At 42.6% G+C, this 13,406-nt stretch overlaps 1 protein-coding gene across 2 annotated transcripts in view; it reads right to left on the reverse strand.

The window, feature by feature from the left end:
* XPA (XPA, DNA damage recognition and repair factor) overlaps nt 1-10,064 on the reverse strand; it is a 45,356-nt gene extending 35,292 nt beyond the window's left edge. For both annotated transcript variants that reach the window (XR_014292667.1, XM_082610947.1), the window contains exons 1-2: nt 9,755-10,064; nt 5,426-5,536 (exon numbers count right to left, since the gene is read on the reverse strand). Coding sequence is in view for 1 of the 2 variants with exons in the window: in XM_082610947.1 (XP_082467073.1) it covers nt 5,426-5,536; nt 9,755-9,926 (283 nt within the window). In the remaining variant the exon portion in view is untranslated. The remainder of the gene's footprint in view (nt 1-5,425; nt 5,537-9,754) is intronic.
* Nucleotides 10,065-13,406: the final 3,342 nt, after the last annotated feature.

Raw genomic sequence — 13,406 nt, forward strand, 5'->3', positions numbered from 1 at the left:
AAAGGCCATACACAACAAACCCACAGCAAACATCATTCTCAATGGTGAAAAACTGAAAGCATTTCCTCTAAGATCAGGAACGAGACAAGAATGTCCACTCTCATCACTCTTATTCAACATAGTTTTGGAAGTCCTAGCCGCGGCAATCAGAGAAGAAAAAGAAATAAAAGGAATACAAATTGGAAAAGAAGTAAAACTGTCACTGTTTGTAGATGACATGATACTATACATAGAGAATCCTAAAAACGCCACCAGAAAACTACTAAAGCTAATCAACGAATTTGGTAAAGTTGCAGGATACAAAATTAATGCACAGAAATCTCTTGCATTCCTATACACTAATGATGAAAAATCTGAAACAGAAATTATGCAAACACTCCCATTTACCATTGCAACAAAAAGAATAAAATACCTAGCAATAAACCTACCTAGGGAGACAAAAGACCTGTATGCAGAAAACTATAAGACACTGATGAAAGAAATTAAAGATGATACCAACAGATGGAGAGATATACCATGTTCTTGGATTGGAAGAATCAACATTGTGAAAATGATTCTACTACCCAAAGCAATCTACAGATTCAATGCAATCCCTATCGAACTACCACTGGCATTTTTCACAGAACTAGAACAAAAAATTTCACAATTTGTATGGAAACACAAAAGACCCCGAATAGTCAAAGCAGTCTTGAGGGAAAAAAACGGAATTGGAGGAATCATACTCCCTGACTTCAGACTATACTACAATGCTACAGTAATCAAGACTATATGGTACTGGCACAAAAACAGAAACACAGATCAATGGAACAGGATAGAAAGCCCAGAGATAAACCCACGCACCTATGGTCAACTAATCTATGACAAAGGAGGCAAAGGTATACAATGGAGAAAAGACAGCCTCTTCAATAAGTGGTGCTGGGAAAACTGGACAGCTACATGTAAAAGAATGAAATTATGACACTCCCTAACACCATACACAAAAATAAACTCAAAATGGATTCGAGACCTAAATGTGAGACCAGACACTATAAAACTCTTAGAGGAAAACATAGGATGAACACTCTTTGACATAAACCACAGCAAGATCTTTTCTGACCCACCCAGAGAAATGGAAATAAAAACAAAAATAAACAAATGGGACCTAATGAAACTTCAAAGCTTTTGCACAGCAAAGGAAGCAGTAAACAAGACCAAAAGACAACCCTCAGAAAGGGAGAAAATATTTGCAAATGAATCAACGGACAAAGGATTAATCTCCACAATATATCAACAGCTCATGCCGCTCAATATTAAAGAAACAAACAACCCAATCCAAAAATGGGCAGAAGACCTAAATAGACATTTCTCCAAAGAAGACATATAGATGGCCAAGACACACATGAAAAGCTGCTCAACATCACTAATTATTAGAGAAATGCAAATCAAAACTACAATAAGGCATCACCTCACACCAGTCAGAATGGGCATCATCAGAAAATCTACAAACAACAAATGTTGGAGAGGGTGTGGAGAAAAGGGAACCCTCTTGCACTGTTGGTGGGAATGTAAATTGATACAGCCACTATGGAGAACAGTATGGAGGTTTCTTAAAAAACTAAAAATAGAATTACCCTATGATCCAGCAATCCCACTACTGGGCATATACCCAAAGAAAACCATAATTCAAAAAGACACATGCACCCCAATGTTCACTGCAGCACTATTTACAATAGCCAGGTCATGGAAGCAACCTAAATGCCCATCAACAGACGAATGGATAAAGAATTTGCAGTACATATATACAATGGAATATTACTCAGCCATAAAAAGGAACAAAATTGAGTCATTTGTTGAGACGTGGATGGATCTAGAGACTGTCATACAGAGTGAAGTAAGTCAGAAAGAGAAAAACAAATATCGTATATTAACGCATGTATGTGGAACCTAGAAAAATGGTACAGATGAACCAGTTTGCAGGGCAGAAGTTGAGACACAGATGTAGAGAACAAACATATGGACACCAAGCGGGGGAAACCACAGTGGGGTGGGGATGGTGGTGTGATGAATTGGGCGATTGGGATTGACATGTATAAACGGATGTGTATAAAATTGATGACTAATAAGGACTTGCAGTATAAAAAAACAAACAAAAAAACAACTAATACTAAGCTTTCTTTGGGTTATTTATGGAAATATGTTAATATAAATTTTCAGACATTACATGAAATTTCTAAAAATCTTGTATGTTCTGGTATAATGTTATAAGTCATAATTCTAGTTATTACTTTAAAATGTATATCCCAGAAATAACTAAGAAAGAGCTCTTAAGCTGCACCAATTGTAAGTAACTTAAAACATTAAAAAAAAAAAAAAAAGTCCTAGGAAGCAGAAAAGCACAGAGAAGCAACCAGCCTCTTCTCCATAGGCATCTAGCTTTTTACCAAAGGAGAGGTTCTACTGCTCCCTCAGTCAAGAGTTGCAGAAGCTCCACCCTAACCCCCCTTTTGAGATCTCCCTGTGCAGTGTCCTAATCCATGGGGCCCCTCTCCAGTATGTATGGAGACATCCAAACTTTTATAAACCTAGTGAAGCCCATTTCCTTTCCTTTTCAAGCCCTTTCATCATTGTGACTGTCTGAAATTCTGCCAAGTACAGAAATTAGTGTCTCACTCTAAAAAAAAAAAAAGTGATAGAAAATATTAATTACTCTCCCCGTTTTCTTCTACCCATAGAGGTCATCCACATAAAGTCTTAAAAGTAGGCTCCTTGTGCAAAGGCACCTGCCCAAGGGGGCAAACAGGTGTCAAAATGCAGCCCATGACCACTTTTTAAGCCATGAGCCCTGGCCCAGGCTAAGTCAGCCCAGAGAAAGAGGGTCTTTTTCTAATTTCTCTCCCAAAGATGACACTGTGGAAGAGGTAATCAAGGATGTGACCACCGGTTAACCTGTGAGCTGGACCTGGGCAATCAGAGGCTCCTCACTCTCTCCTTCTCTCCTTGGGATGTACATTCTGCCCCACGTTCCCACAGTGGGAGCTGTTTCAAGGACACAGCCTTGAGAGAGTATGGTGTTGTTGAGACCACGTGGACTTGAATATGCAGCTGAACCCAGTGAAAGCTTCTACATATACTTTAAGATTTGGCGAGCAGGTGTGGAGATCTACTCAACTCACAGCCACCCAAGACAAGCCTCGTAAGAAAGTTCCCTTGCTTATTAAAACTGCCACCTACCAATCTGGAGTGCTCTGACTCTTTCTTTAGCCTCTCCCTGCCTTCCCTGTATGGAGCCAGCTTGTGAATAAGAGACACCTTTTCTAACCTGCACAAATTCGCTACCAGAGTGCTAACTGCAAGCAGCAGCCCTACCGTCAATAACAGTATATGACACATGCCACATACATACCTCAGTCAAGCAGAAAGGCACTACAGTAGGTTCTCAATTAATGTTTGTTGCATGACCTGTTAAATGAACACAGCTTTATAAGCCTGTGGTGGATTCAGGAATCTATAGAAAAACAGTTACAGTGAATCTTCATATCCAAAGAATCATAAGGACTTTACAGGTCATTGAATTCAAGGCATTCCCTCCTGATACAGGGCTTTTCTAAAACATCCTGCTCAAGTGGTCTCTCAATCTCTGAACCCCTCCAATGCTTTGCTATTTAGAGGCAGCACTCCACATGGTTTGTCTCACATGATATATGTGCCAACACCCTATTTAGTGCAAAGTACAAGTTCACTATACTGAGTTGGAATCTCCCTCACTGTAACTGTTACCCACTGTTCCAATTCTCCCCTCCAGAGCAAATCACAGTAAGTATAATCTGTCTTCCATAGAGGAATACTTCTTGCATTTGCAGGCAGCTGAAGTGTTTCTAAGTTAAACATATCCAGTTTTGTTTTTTGTTTGTTTTTTTTTTTTTTGCTGTACGTGGGCCTCTCACTGTTGTGGCCTCTCCCATTGCGGAGCACAGGCTCTGGACGCACAGGCTCAGCAGCCATGGCTCACGGGCCCAGCTGCTCCGTGGCATGTGGGATCTTCCCAGACCAGGGCACGAACTCGTGTCCCCTGCATCGGCAGGCGGACTCTCAACCACTGCGCCACCAGGGAAGCCCAAACATATCCAGTTTTGACAACTGTTCCTCACATGCCAATTGCAATATTTCCATTTTGACCACCCTGTTTTGGACATATACACTTGTCAATAGCCCTCATAAAATATGGCACCCAATATATACAGTGGAATATTACTCAGTCATAAAAAGAAACAAAACTGAGTTATCTGTAGTGAGGTATATGGACCTAGAGTCTGTGATACAGAGTGAAGTCAGAAAGAGAAAAACAAATACCATATGCTAACACATATATATGGAATCTAAAAAAAAAAAAATGGTTCTGAAGAACCTAGGGGCAGGACAGGAATAAAGACGCAGACATAGAGAATGGACTTGAGGACACGGGGAGGGAGATGGGTAAGCTGGGATGAAGTGAGAGAGTGGCATGGACATATATACACTACCAAATGTAAAGTAGATAGCCAGTGGGAAGCAGCCACATAGCACAGGGAGATCAGCTCGGTGCTTTGTGACCACCTAGAGGGGTGGGATAGGGAGGGGAGGGTGGGAGGGAGATGTAAGAGGGAGGAGATATGGGGATATATGCATATATATAGCTGATTCACTTTGTTATAAAGCAGAAACTAACACACCATTGTAAAGCAGTTATACTCCAATAAAGATGTTAAAAAAAAAAAGGCACACAAACTAAAAATAAGTATTTTAATCCTTCAGGTGTCAGCTTCTGAAAACAGTAGTTTAGATACACACAGAAGAGAACAGGATTACCACCTACCTTGATGAATACACAACACTTCTAATGCTACAACCAAAACTGAAATAGCTTTTTTAAGCTGTTATATTCCACCACTGGCTTCAAACTTATGATCAAGTGAAACTGTCTGTTTCAAAGAGTGTGAAAGTACCCTCATCCAGAGGATGGAGGGATATAGATACATATGATTTACCAAAACTTTAACCTTAGATAATAGTTATTTTATTATTCTTTTTATGCCAGACCTATCTTGTACTTTACAGGCCACTTTTTTTCCTCTAAACATAAAGAAAAGACCTAAATTTTTATCTCTTGCCTTCAAGTCCCTCATTTCAGCCTATCAAAATACTTTTAAGTATTTATTCTATCAGCCTGCCTATTATAAAACAGAGAGCATCAACCCTAAGTACACAAACCACATGTTGAATGAATCACTGCCAAATTTGTTTCATTTTTAATCTACTAGCAAAACTGCCAAATTTTATCACTCTTATAAAGCCAACCTGCTCAGTGACTAGACTAAATGTGGCATTTTCTAGCATCACTTTGCAAAGAATTATGCATGTTACTCAAAGTGACCAACCTAGGTATCTATTTTCTGAAAACACACTTTACCTGGTTGATGAACAACTTTTCCAATTGTATGTTCTTCTTCCTCCTCCTCTTCCAGAATGAAGCCTCCTCCTGTGTCAATTATCTTCGGGGCTGCTTTTACATTAGCCATCCCTACAAAAAGTAAGAGTGGTCAACAAATGAACTAGGTAAGCCCTTATGTTCCCTTGTGCATAAACAGGAACTTTTAAAAATTTAATATATATCAAACAAGACAAGGATGTCCACTATTACCACTTCTATTCAACATTATAATGAAGGTCCCAGCCACTGTACTATGGCAAGAAAACAAGACAGGCATAAAGGCTGGAAAGAAGTAAAACAGTATTCACAGATGATGTGATTAGGTATACAGAATATCCAAAAGAATCTACAATTAGAATTAAGAAATAATACCTAGGAACAGATGTGGAAAACCTCCATACTGAAAACACCACTAAGAGAAATATAAGTCAATTCTCCCCAGATTTACCTAAAGATTCAATGTGATTCCATTCAAAACCGCAGCAGTGGCGGGGGGTGGGAACGCACGCGTGTATGTGTGTGTGTGTGTGTGCGTGCGTACGCACACGCGCGCAGGCACGCTCCAGAGGGGGAGGAGTAATGGGAGCTGACAAGCTGATCTAACACTTATATGTAAATACAAAGAACACACAATAGCCAAGATAATCCTGAACAAAACTGGAGGATTTACACTACCAGATTTAAAGATTTACTACAAAGCTTCAGTAATTATGATAGTATAGTACTAAAACAAAGGGACCAACGTATTGATAGTAGAAGAGAGAGTCCTGAAATAGACCTACACATATTTGGTCACTTAACTTACAGCAAAGGCTCCAAGACAATTCAGTGAGGAAAAGATAATATTTTCAAAAAATGATGCTAGGATTTATGACAAAGGTACTACAAAACAGTGAGGAAAAGATGGTCATTTCAATAAATGAACTTTGACTCTACCTCATACAATATACACAAAACAATGTTTAAATGGATCATAGTCTTGAATGTAAAGGGTAAAAGGTAAAACAATAAAGCTTCTAGAAGAGAACACTGGAGAATAATTCCATGAACTTGAGGTAGCCAAAAACTTCTTCAACATGACACAAACGTATTAACCATAAGAGAAAAACTGCTAATTGAACTTGATTAAAACTAAGAACCTCTATTCATCAAAAGACACCATTATGAGAGTAAAAAGACAAGATACAAATCGGGAAAAGCTATTTGCAATATGTATATCTGACAAGACTCATACAGAATATGTAATGAAATCCTATAAACCAGTAAAAGACAAATAGCCCAACTTAAAAAAAGGGAAATAGACCTGAAGAGAAACTTCACAAATGAAGATATGCAAATAGCTAGTAACCACATGAAAAAGGTCTCATCATCATAAGTAATTAGGAAAATACAAATTAAAACCATACTGATGGGCTTCCCTGGTGGCGCAGCGGTTGAGAGTCCGCCTGCCGATGCAGGGGACACGGGTTCATACCCTGGTCCAGGAAGATCCCACATGCCGCGGAGCGGCTGGGCCCGTGAGCCATGGCCGCTGAGCATGTGCGTCCGGAGCCTGTGCTCCACAACGGGAGAGGCCACAACAGTGAGAGGCCCGCGTACCGCAAAAAAAAAAAAAACAGACAGTACTAATCAAACGGTCAGAATGATAGTTACTTCTGAGGGTGAATGGTTGACTAAGAAGTGTCATTAGGGAAACTTCTAAGGTTCTGGAAGTGTCTGTACAGTATATTGATTGCTGTGGTATTGACATGAGTATTCACATAGGTAAAATTCAGATGAGCGCATTTTACATTAATGTATGAATGTTATAACTCATTTTTTAAGACAAATTTAGTAAGTATTATCTTGCTTAAGTCTAAACTCCCCTTCTCTGGCCTCAATTTATTAAATAAAGGAATTAGAGTATAAGCCTGTTTCTACTGTTAACAGCAATTCTCATACGCTACTACACTGTCTGTCCATCTCTCTACATCCCTTCATTAGACTGAGTGCTTTTACCTCCGTAATTCTGAAAAATAGTTAAGCATTCCACGAATATTTACTGACTGGATAGAAATCAATGAATGTATCAGAATATGATTCTCATTTCATGAATAGTGTAGCGAATGATTAGAATGATCATTCATGAGTGCAGTAAGAATTAAGAAGGGAGGGCTTCCCTGGTGGTGCGGTGGTTGAGAGTCCGCCTGCCGATGCAGGGGACACGGGTTCGTGCCCCGGTCCGGGAGGATCCCACGTGCCGCGGAGCGGCTGGGCCCGTGAGCCATGGCTGCTGAGCCTGCGCGTCCGGAGCCTGTGCTCCGCGGCCGGGGAGGCCACAGCAGTGAGAGGCCCGCATACGGCAAAAAAAAAAAAGGGAAGCTGGGGTAATCAAGACCATAATCTGCAGGATCCTGAACACTGGTAAATCATGCCAAAAACAAAGCCCAATTGCTCTCTACTGCTATGCCTTGTTTTTTCCCCAGGCCCTTAGCAGTACTCTTAGCAACACATTCTAAGCAAGTTCTTCTCAGTCTTTTTCATGGCATGTCATAGCACACACAGAAAATGAAAACTGTACAGTACATTGAAATAAAAGTACTAAAAAGATTAAAAATCTCAGCACCTACCTAACTCTTGAAGCACAGCAGGTTGTACACAATGTTGCAACACAGTTCAGTTCTTTGGCAAATACCTAAGAAATCTAACAAAATACTCATGCTACCTTGCTTTCCATTATCAGACGTTTAGTTTAATACCACTTTATGCTCTATTTTGCACCGGTGTTCCACGGTCTTTTAGTACAGATCTAGAAACCTTTATGGAATAATGAATATGAATTAATCAATGCAGATGGACAACTTTTTGTCCTGACCCTAGAATGCTTCAAGTTGGGAAAGGGATAAAAGAAAACCACTATAAAGCAGAAAGGATGAGACCAGAACCATTAAAACTGGTTGCAATTTGCAGATTCAGTGTCCGTATGAATATCAAGACACGCAGCTCGCTCTTTTCACTCTTTCTTACTTCTGGCTGATGAAAAAGGGTAGTGGATGACACAGCTCTGACCGTGCTCAACTGCTCACACAGTATGGATATAGGTTTAGAACACTTGTGCTTCACATTATAGAGGTGGTCCTGAAGAACCACATGTCAACCAAACTGTATTTCCCTGAGGAAAATTATTAGTTGACCCCACTGGAGAATTACATGATAGACACATACATGATAGGCAAAGAGACAAATAAGCCGCCAAGGGCTGCCCTAAGAAAAGGGAAAGATGAAATCCAAACAAGAATAACAGCCTTGGGGCTTCCCTGGTGGCGCAGTGGTTGAGAGTCCGCCTGCCGATGCAGGGGACACGGGTTCGTGCCCCGATCCCGGAAGATCCCACATGCCGCGGAGCGGCTGGGCCCGCGAGCCATGGCCGCGGAGCCTGTGTGTCCGGAGCCTGTGCTCCGCAACGGCAGAGGCCACAGCAGTGAGAGGCCTGCGTACAGCAAAAAAAAAAAAAAAAAAAAAAAAAAAAAAAGAATAACAGCCTTTCTTCCTATGGGTGAGAGAGATGCCTAGTATAACAGAGGCACCTGGTGAGCAAGGAAAGGCCCCGAACCCAGGGTCAGATGACCCGAGTTCTAGTCCTGATTAGGCTTTGCACTTACTGGGATGCACCCGAGCAAACCCCCTTTCCTTTTCTGATCCTCAGTTACCACCTCAGTAAAACACGGATACCAAACCCCGTCCTAATTATTTTCTCACAGGTTAGCTGTGAGAATCAAATCAGCCAATTTGAAAAACGTGAAGCACAACAGATGCCACTCTGTTAGCCCCACGAAGGCAGCAGCTAACGTCTGTTTGCTCCCAGCACGGAGCAAGCACTGTGCCGGTTACGGAATATGCACTCAATCACCCTGTGTTAAATAGATGACTGAGGGAAGCTGGTGCAGAACCACTAGTTGAATGTGTTACAAGGTCTACAAGCTTTACACAAAAACCACCCCTGGGACCGGTGGAAGCTGCAGGAAGAGAGCAGAAAGGGAGAACTGAGGCACTGGCTGGCATTTCCCGACGGCGAGGGCGGCTGCGTTCCCAAGCTAAGGACCGCCCAAGAGCAAGGAGGAAAGGCCAGGGCTGGGAGTCAGGAGTCGCCCTGTGGTCTCGGACAGCCCGCTGTGACAACGCCCGCTGAGCGGATCCCACCCCCACCCCCCCGCACCTGGGACTGCGGGAGGGTCTGCGCGGAAACGCGAAGGGAGTGCACGCCACACCCAAGACGCTAGCCCTGGTCCGCAAGGAAAGAGAAGGGGCAGGCGCCGCCCGGGCCCAAACCTCCGGTAGCCGCAGCCGTCGTCGCCGGGTAAGGCCGGGCCGCCAGCCGGGCCTGGCGCAGCATCAGCGCCCGCTGCCGCTTCCGCTCGATGCTCGCCCGCACCGCGGCAGACAGCTCCGCCGGCTGTTCTGAAACCGCCGGCTCAGACGAAGCTCCCCCGGCGGCCGCCATCTCCGTGCTCCCCCAAAGACTGTGGCTCTAGCCCCGCGCACGCGCATTGGCTCCCCGAAGCGTGCCCAAGGCCCCACCGGCGCCGCCACCGCCTCCGCGCCTGCTCCACGGCTCAGCCTCCGACAAGGAGAGCGCCTGCGCAGTTTGAGAAGCTCGTGGGAAAGGGAGGGGCGACGGGCGGAGTCTGCGCACGCGTCGGCGCGGGGACTACTGGCCGGCTTGTAACCCAGGGGGAGGGCCGTGGCTGAGATCGGTGATGGTCATCTTTAAAATCATAGTTTCGCTTGGTGGTTCAGAATATGGACTTTGGAGTCAAACTTGGGTTAAATCGTATCTCTGACACTTGCCATCTGCGTGACTTCAGCAAGTTCTTTAACCTGAGTTCGGTTTCTTCAGTAGTAAAATGATAATTACGGAACCACTTCCATGGTTGTTGGGAAGATTAGATGTAGCCTTTCAGCACAATGCCTGGCACATAAAAAGCTTTCAAAAATGATGGCAGGACTTCCCTTGCAGTCCAGAGGTTAAGACTCCGTGCTTCCAATGCAGGGGGCGCGAGTTCCAAACCTGGTTGGGGAACTAAGATCCCGTATGCCAGCAGCACAGCCAAAAAATGTAAAATGAAATAATAAAATAAAATGGCAGCTAGTGGCAGTAGTGCCAATCAAGAGAGATCGATAGATGTTGGTCTGACGACTTACAACACCTGGCCTGGGGGGCAGCGTCGTAGATTCGAAATGAGAGCACCTGGGTTTGAACTCTCACTTGCTGTGACATCAGGCAAATGCAGCACCAGGTTCCCAAGGCTGGTATGCTTGAGCTCGGCTGTCTTTTCCTTGGAATATTTCTTCAGTGTGGATGAGCTGCCACCAGGTAGACAGTGGGTTTGGACTGGGGCCAAATTCTGACTTCCCAAATGTGTGGCAAATGAAGCAAAAGAAACACTGCATGATTTTCTAAAAATGTATGCTTTTTCTTTATTACACATAAAACCTAACTGAAGCCAGAAAACATTAAGTTCTAATTACTACCTATACCATTTGGGACTAGTTTTTAGAGCAAGCTGGCACACTGAGGTTTCCCACTAATATTCAATGATAAAAGTTTGAGAAGCACAAACTAGTGGTTCTAATCTATCAAATATATGTATATTTAAACTGGAGGACCTTATATAAAGCAGAGAAATGCTGAGCTCTTCTGGTTGAACTGGAGACAGAGACCTCAAGCCATCCCTATTCCCTTTCTCCTCAGATTCTTCTTGCTCCCCATCCATTGATCTTGTCCAGGTGATAAAAATCTCAAATTCTACATGACACCTAAAGCACGAGCAAGAAAAGAAAAAATTAGAGAAATTTAACTTCATCAAAATTGAAAACTTTTGTTCATCAAAGGACACTATCAAGAAAATGAAAAGACAACTCACAGAATGGGAGAAAATATTTGGAAATCATATACAGGTTTCCATGTTCCCTACCCAAAAGTAGAGCATTCCTAAGAAACCTTTTCTAAGCCAAAATGGCATAAAGCAAAGAAGCAATTACCTTAGGACACATCTTGCTAACGAATGCACATGCACAAAATGAATCGATAAAGCACAGATGCTCAAAGACACAGTTCAAAGCTATGGCAGCTGGATGCTAAGATGCTGAGGGTAGTTCCCCAGGAAGGAGCTTGGTGGTGTCATTCTCTCAAAGCGCGCTGCCTCTATTCTGCCTCATGCAAAACAAACTCGAACACTATTTTTGCTTTTCCCCTTTTTTCCTGAAAGCGGAAATCCTCTTCACATTTCTTTCTGTTAGTGAAAACAGGTACTAATGAAGGTCTTTCGTAAAAGCAAATTGAGATAAAGCAAACTTGAAAAGCGAGGGATACCTGTATCTGAAAAGGGAACTCAAATAACAAAAAGGCAAATAACAGTTTTTAAATGAGGTAAAGACTTAAATAGATATTTTTCTAAATAAGATATACAAGTGGCCAAACAAGCACATGAAAAGAATTCATCATTAGTGAAATGCAAATGAAAAGCATCTGATCAAATGTGAAGTGCGATACCATTTCACACCCATTACTATGACTAGAATTAAGAGGGAAAAAAAAACAGAAAATAACAAGTGTTGGCAAGGATGTGGAGAAATTGGAATCCTCATACATTGCTAGTGGGAATGTAAAACAATGCTGCCCATGGCAAACAGTTTGGCTATTCTCCAAAAAGTTAAACATATAGAATTACCATATAAGTCAGCAATTTCACTCCCAGGTAGAATTCAAATCCTCAAAGGTTGAAAACAGGTGTTCAAACAAAAATTTGCATACAAATATTCATAGCAGCACTATTCACAATAACCAAAAGACTGGAACTACCCAAATGTCCATCAAATGATGAATGGATAAACAATGTGGCATATCCCAAAAAGGAATATAATTCAGCCATAAAAAGGAAGTACTGACACATGCTACAACATGGATGAACCTTGAAAACATAGGGACTTCCCTGGTGGCACAGTGCTTAAGAATCCGCCTGCAAATGCAGGGGACACAGGTTTGATCCCTGGTCCTGGAAGATCCCACATGCCACAGAGCAACTAAGCCTGTGCGCCACAACTACTGAGCCTGTGCTCTAGAGCCCGAGAGTCACAACTACTGAAGCCCCCGCACCTACAGCCTGTGCTCCTCAACAAGAGAAGCCACCGCAATGAGAAGCCCGCACACCGCAACGAAGAGTAGCCCCTGCTCGCCACAATTAGGGAAAGGCTGCACACAGCAACGAAGACCCAATACAGCCCAAAATAAATAAATTTATTTTTTAAAAAAGAAAACATTATACATTTCTTTTATATGAAACATTTGAAATAAGCAAACCCACAGTAACAAAAAAGCAAATTAGTGGTTGCCAGGGACTGAGGGGAGAGGGAAATGAGAAGTGACTGCTTAATAAGTATGGGACTTCCTTTTGGGGTAATGAAAATGTTCTGTTGTAACGGCTTCACAACATTGTGAATGTACTATGTGTTACTAATGGTAAATTTTATTTTATAATAAGGTTTTTAAAAATTCCAATTCTAACTGGGCCCAGGCAGGTAATGGAAGGCAATGAATCCATCCAGGTGTGGAGCTCTGGCAAACTGGAGTGTGAGGGCCCCGCAAAGGGAAAAGCTACTGCACAGCTCCAGTGGGCAGACAGAATTTGGGCCCATTGTTGCCAACTGCCCAATGTTTGAAGAAAAGTAACTGCTTCTCAAATTGTCACATGGTGATCTTGTTAAAATGAGCATTCTCATTCGGTAGGTCCATGGTGGGACTCGGGAATATGCATCTCTAAAGAGCTCCCTGATGGGGCTGCAGCTCCACGAACCACAGATCCAATAGTAAGGGTCTGGCCCACAGGTTCCCAAACTTGGCTGCAGGTTGGAAGCACCTGGGGAGTTTAAAAACCACAAACAGAGTTTGATATCATTGGTCAGAGGTGGGATCTGGGCATTA

Source organism: Mesoplodon mirus (assembly GCF_964341445.2).
Source record: "Mesoplodon mirus genome assembly, chromosome: 1".
NCBI lineage: Eukaryota > Metazoa > Chordata > Mammalia > Artiodactyla > Ziphiidae > Mesoplodon > Mesoplodon mirus.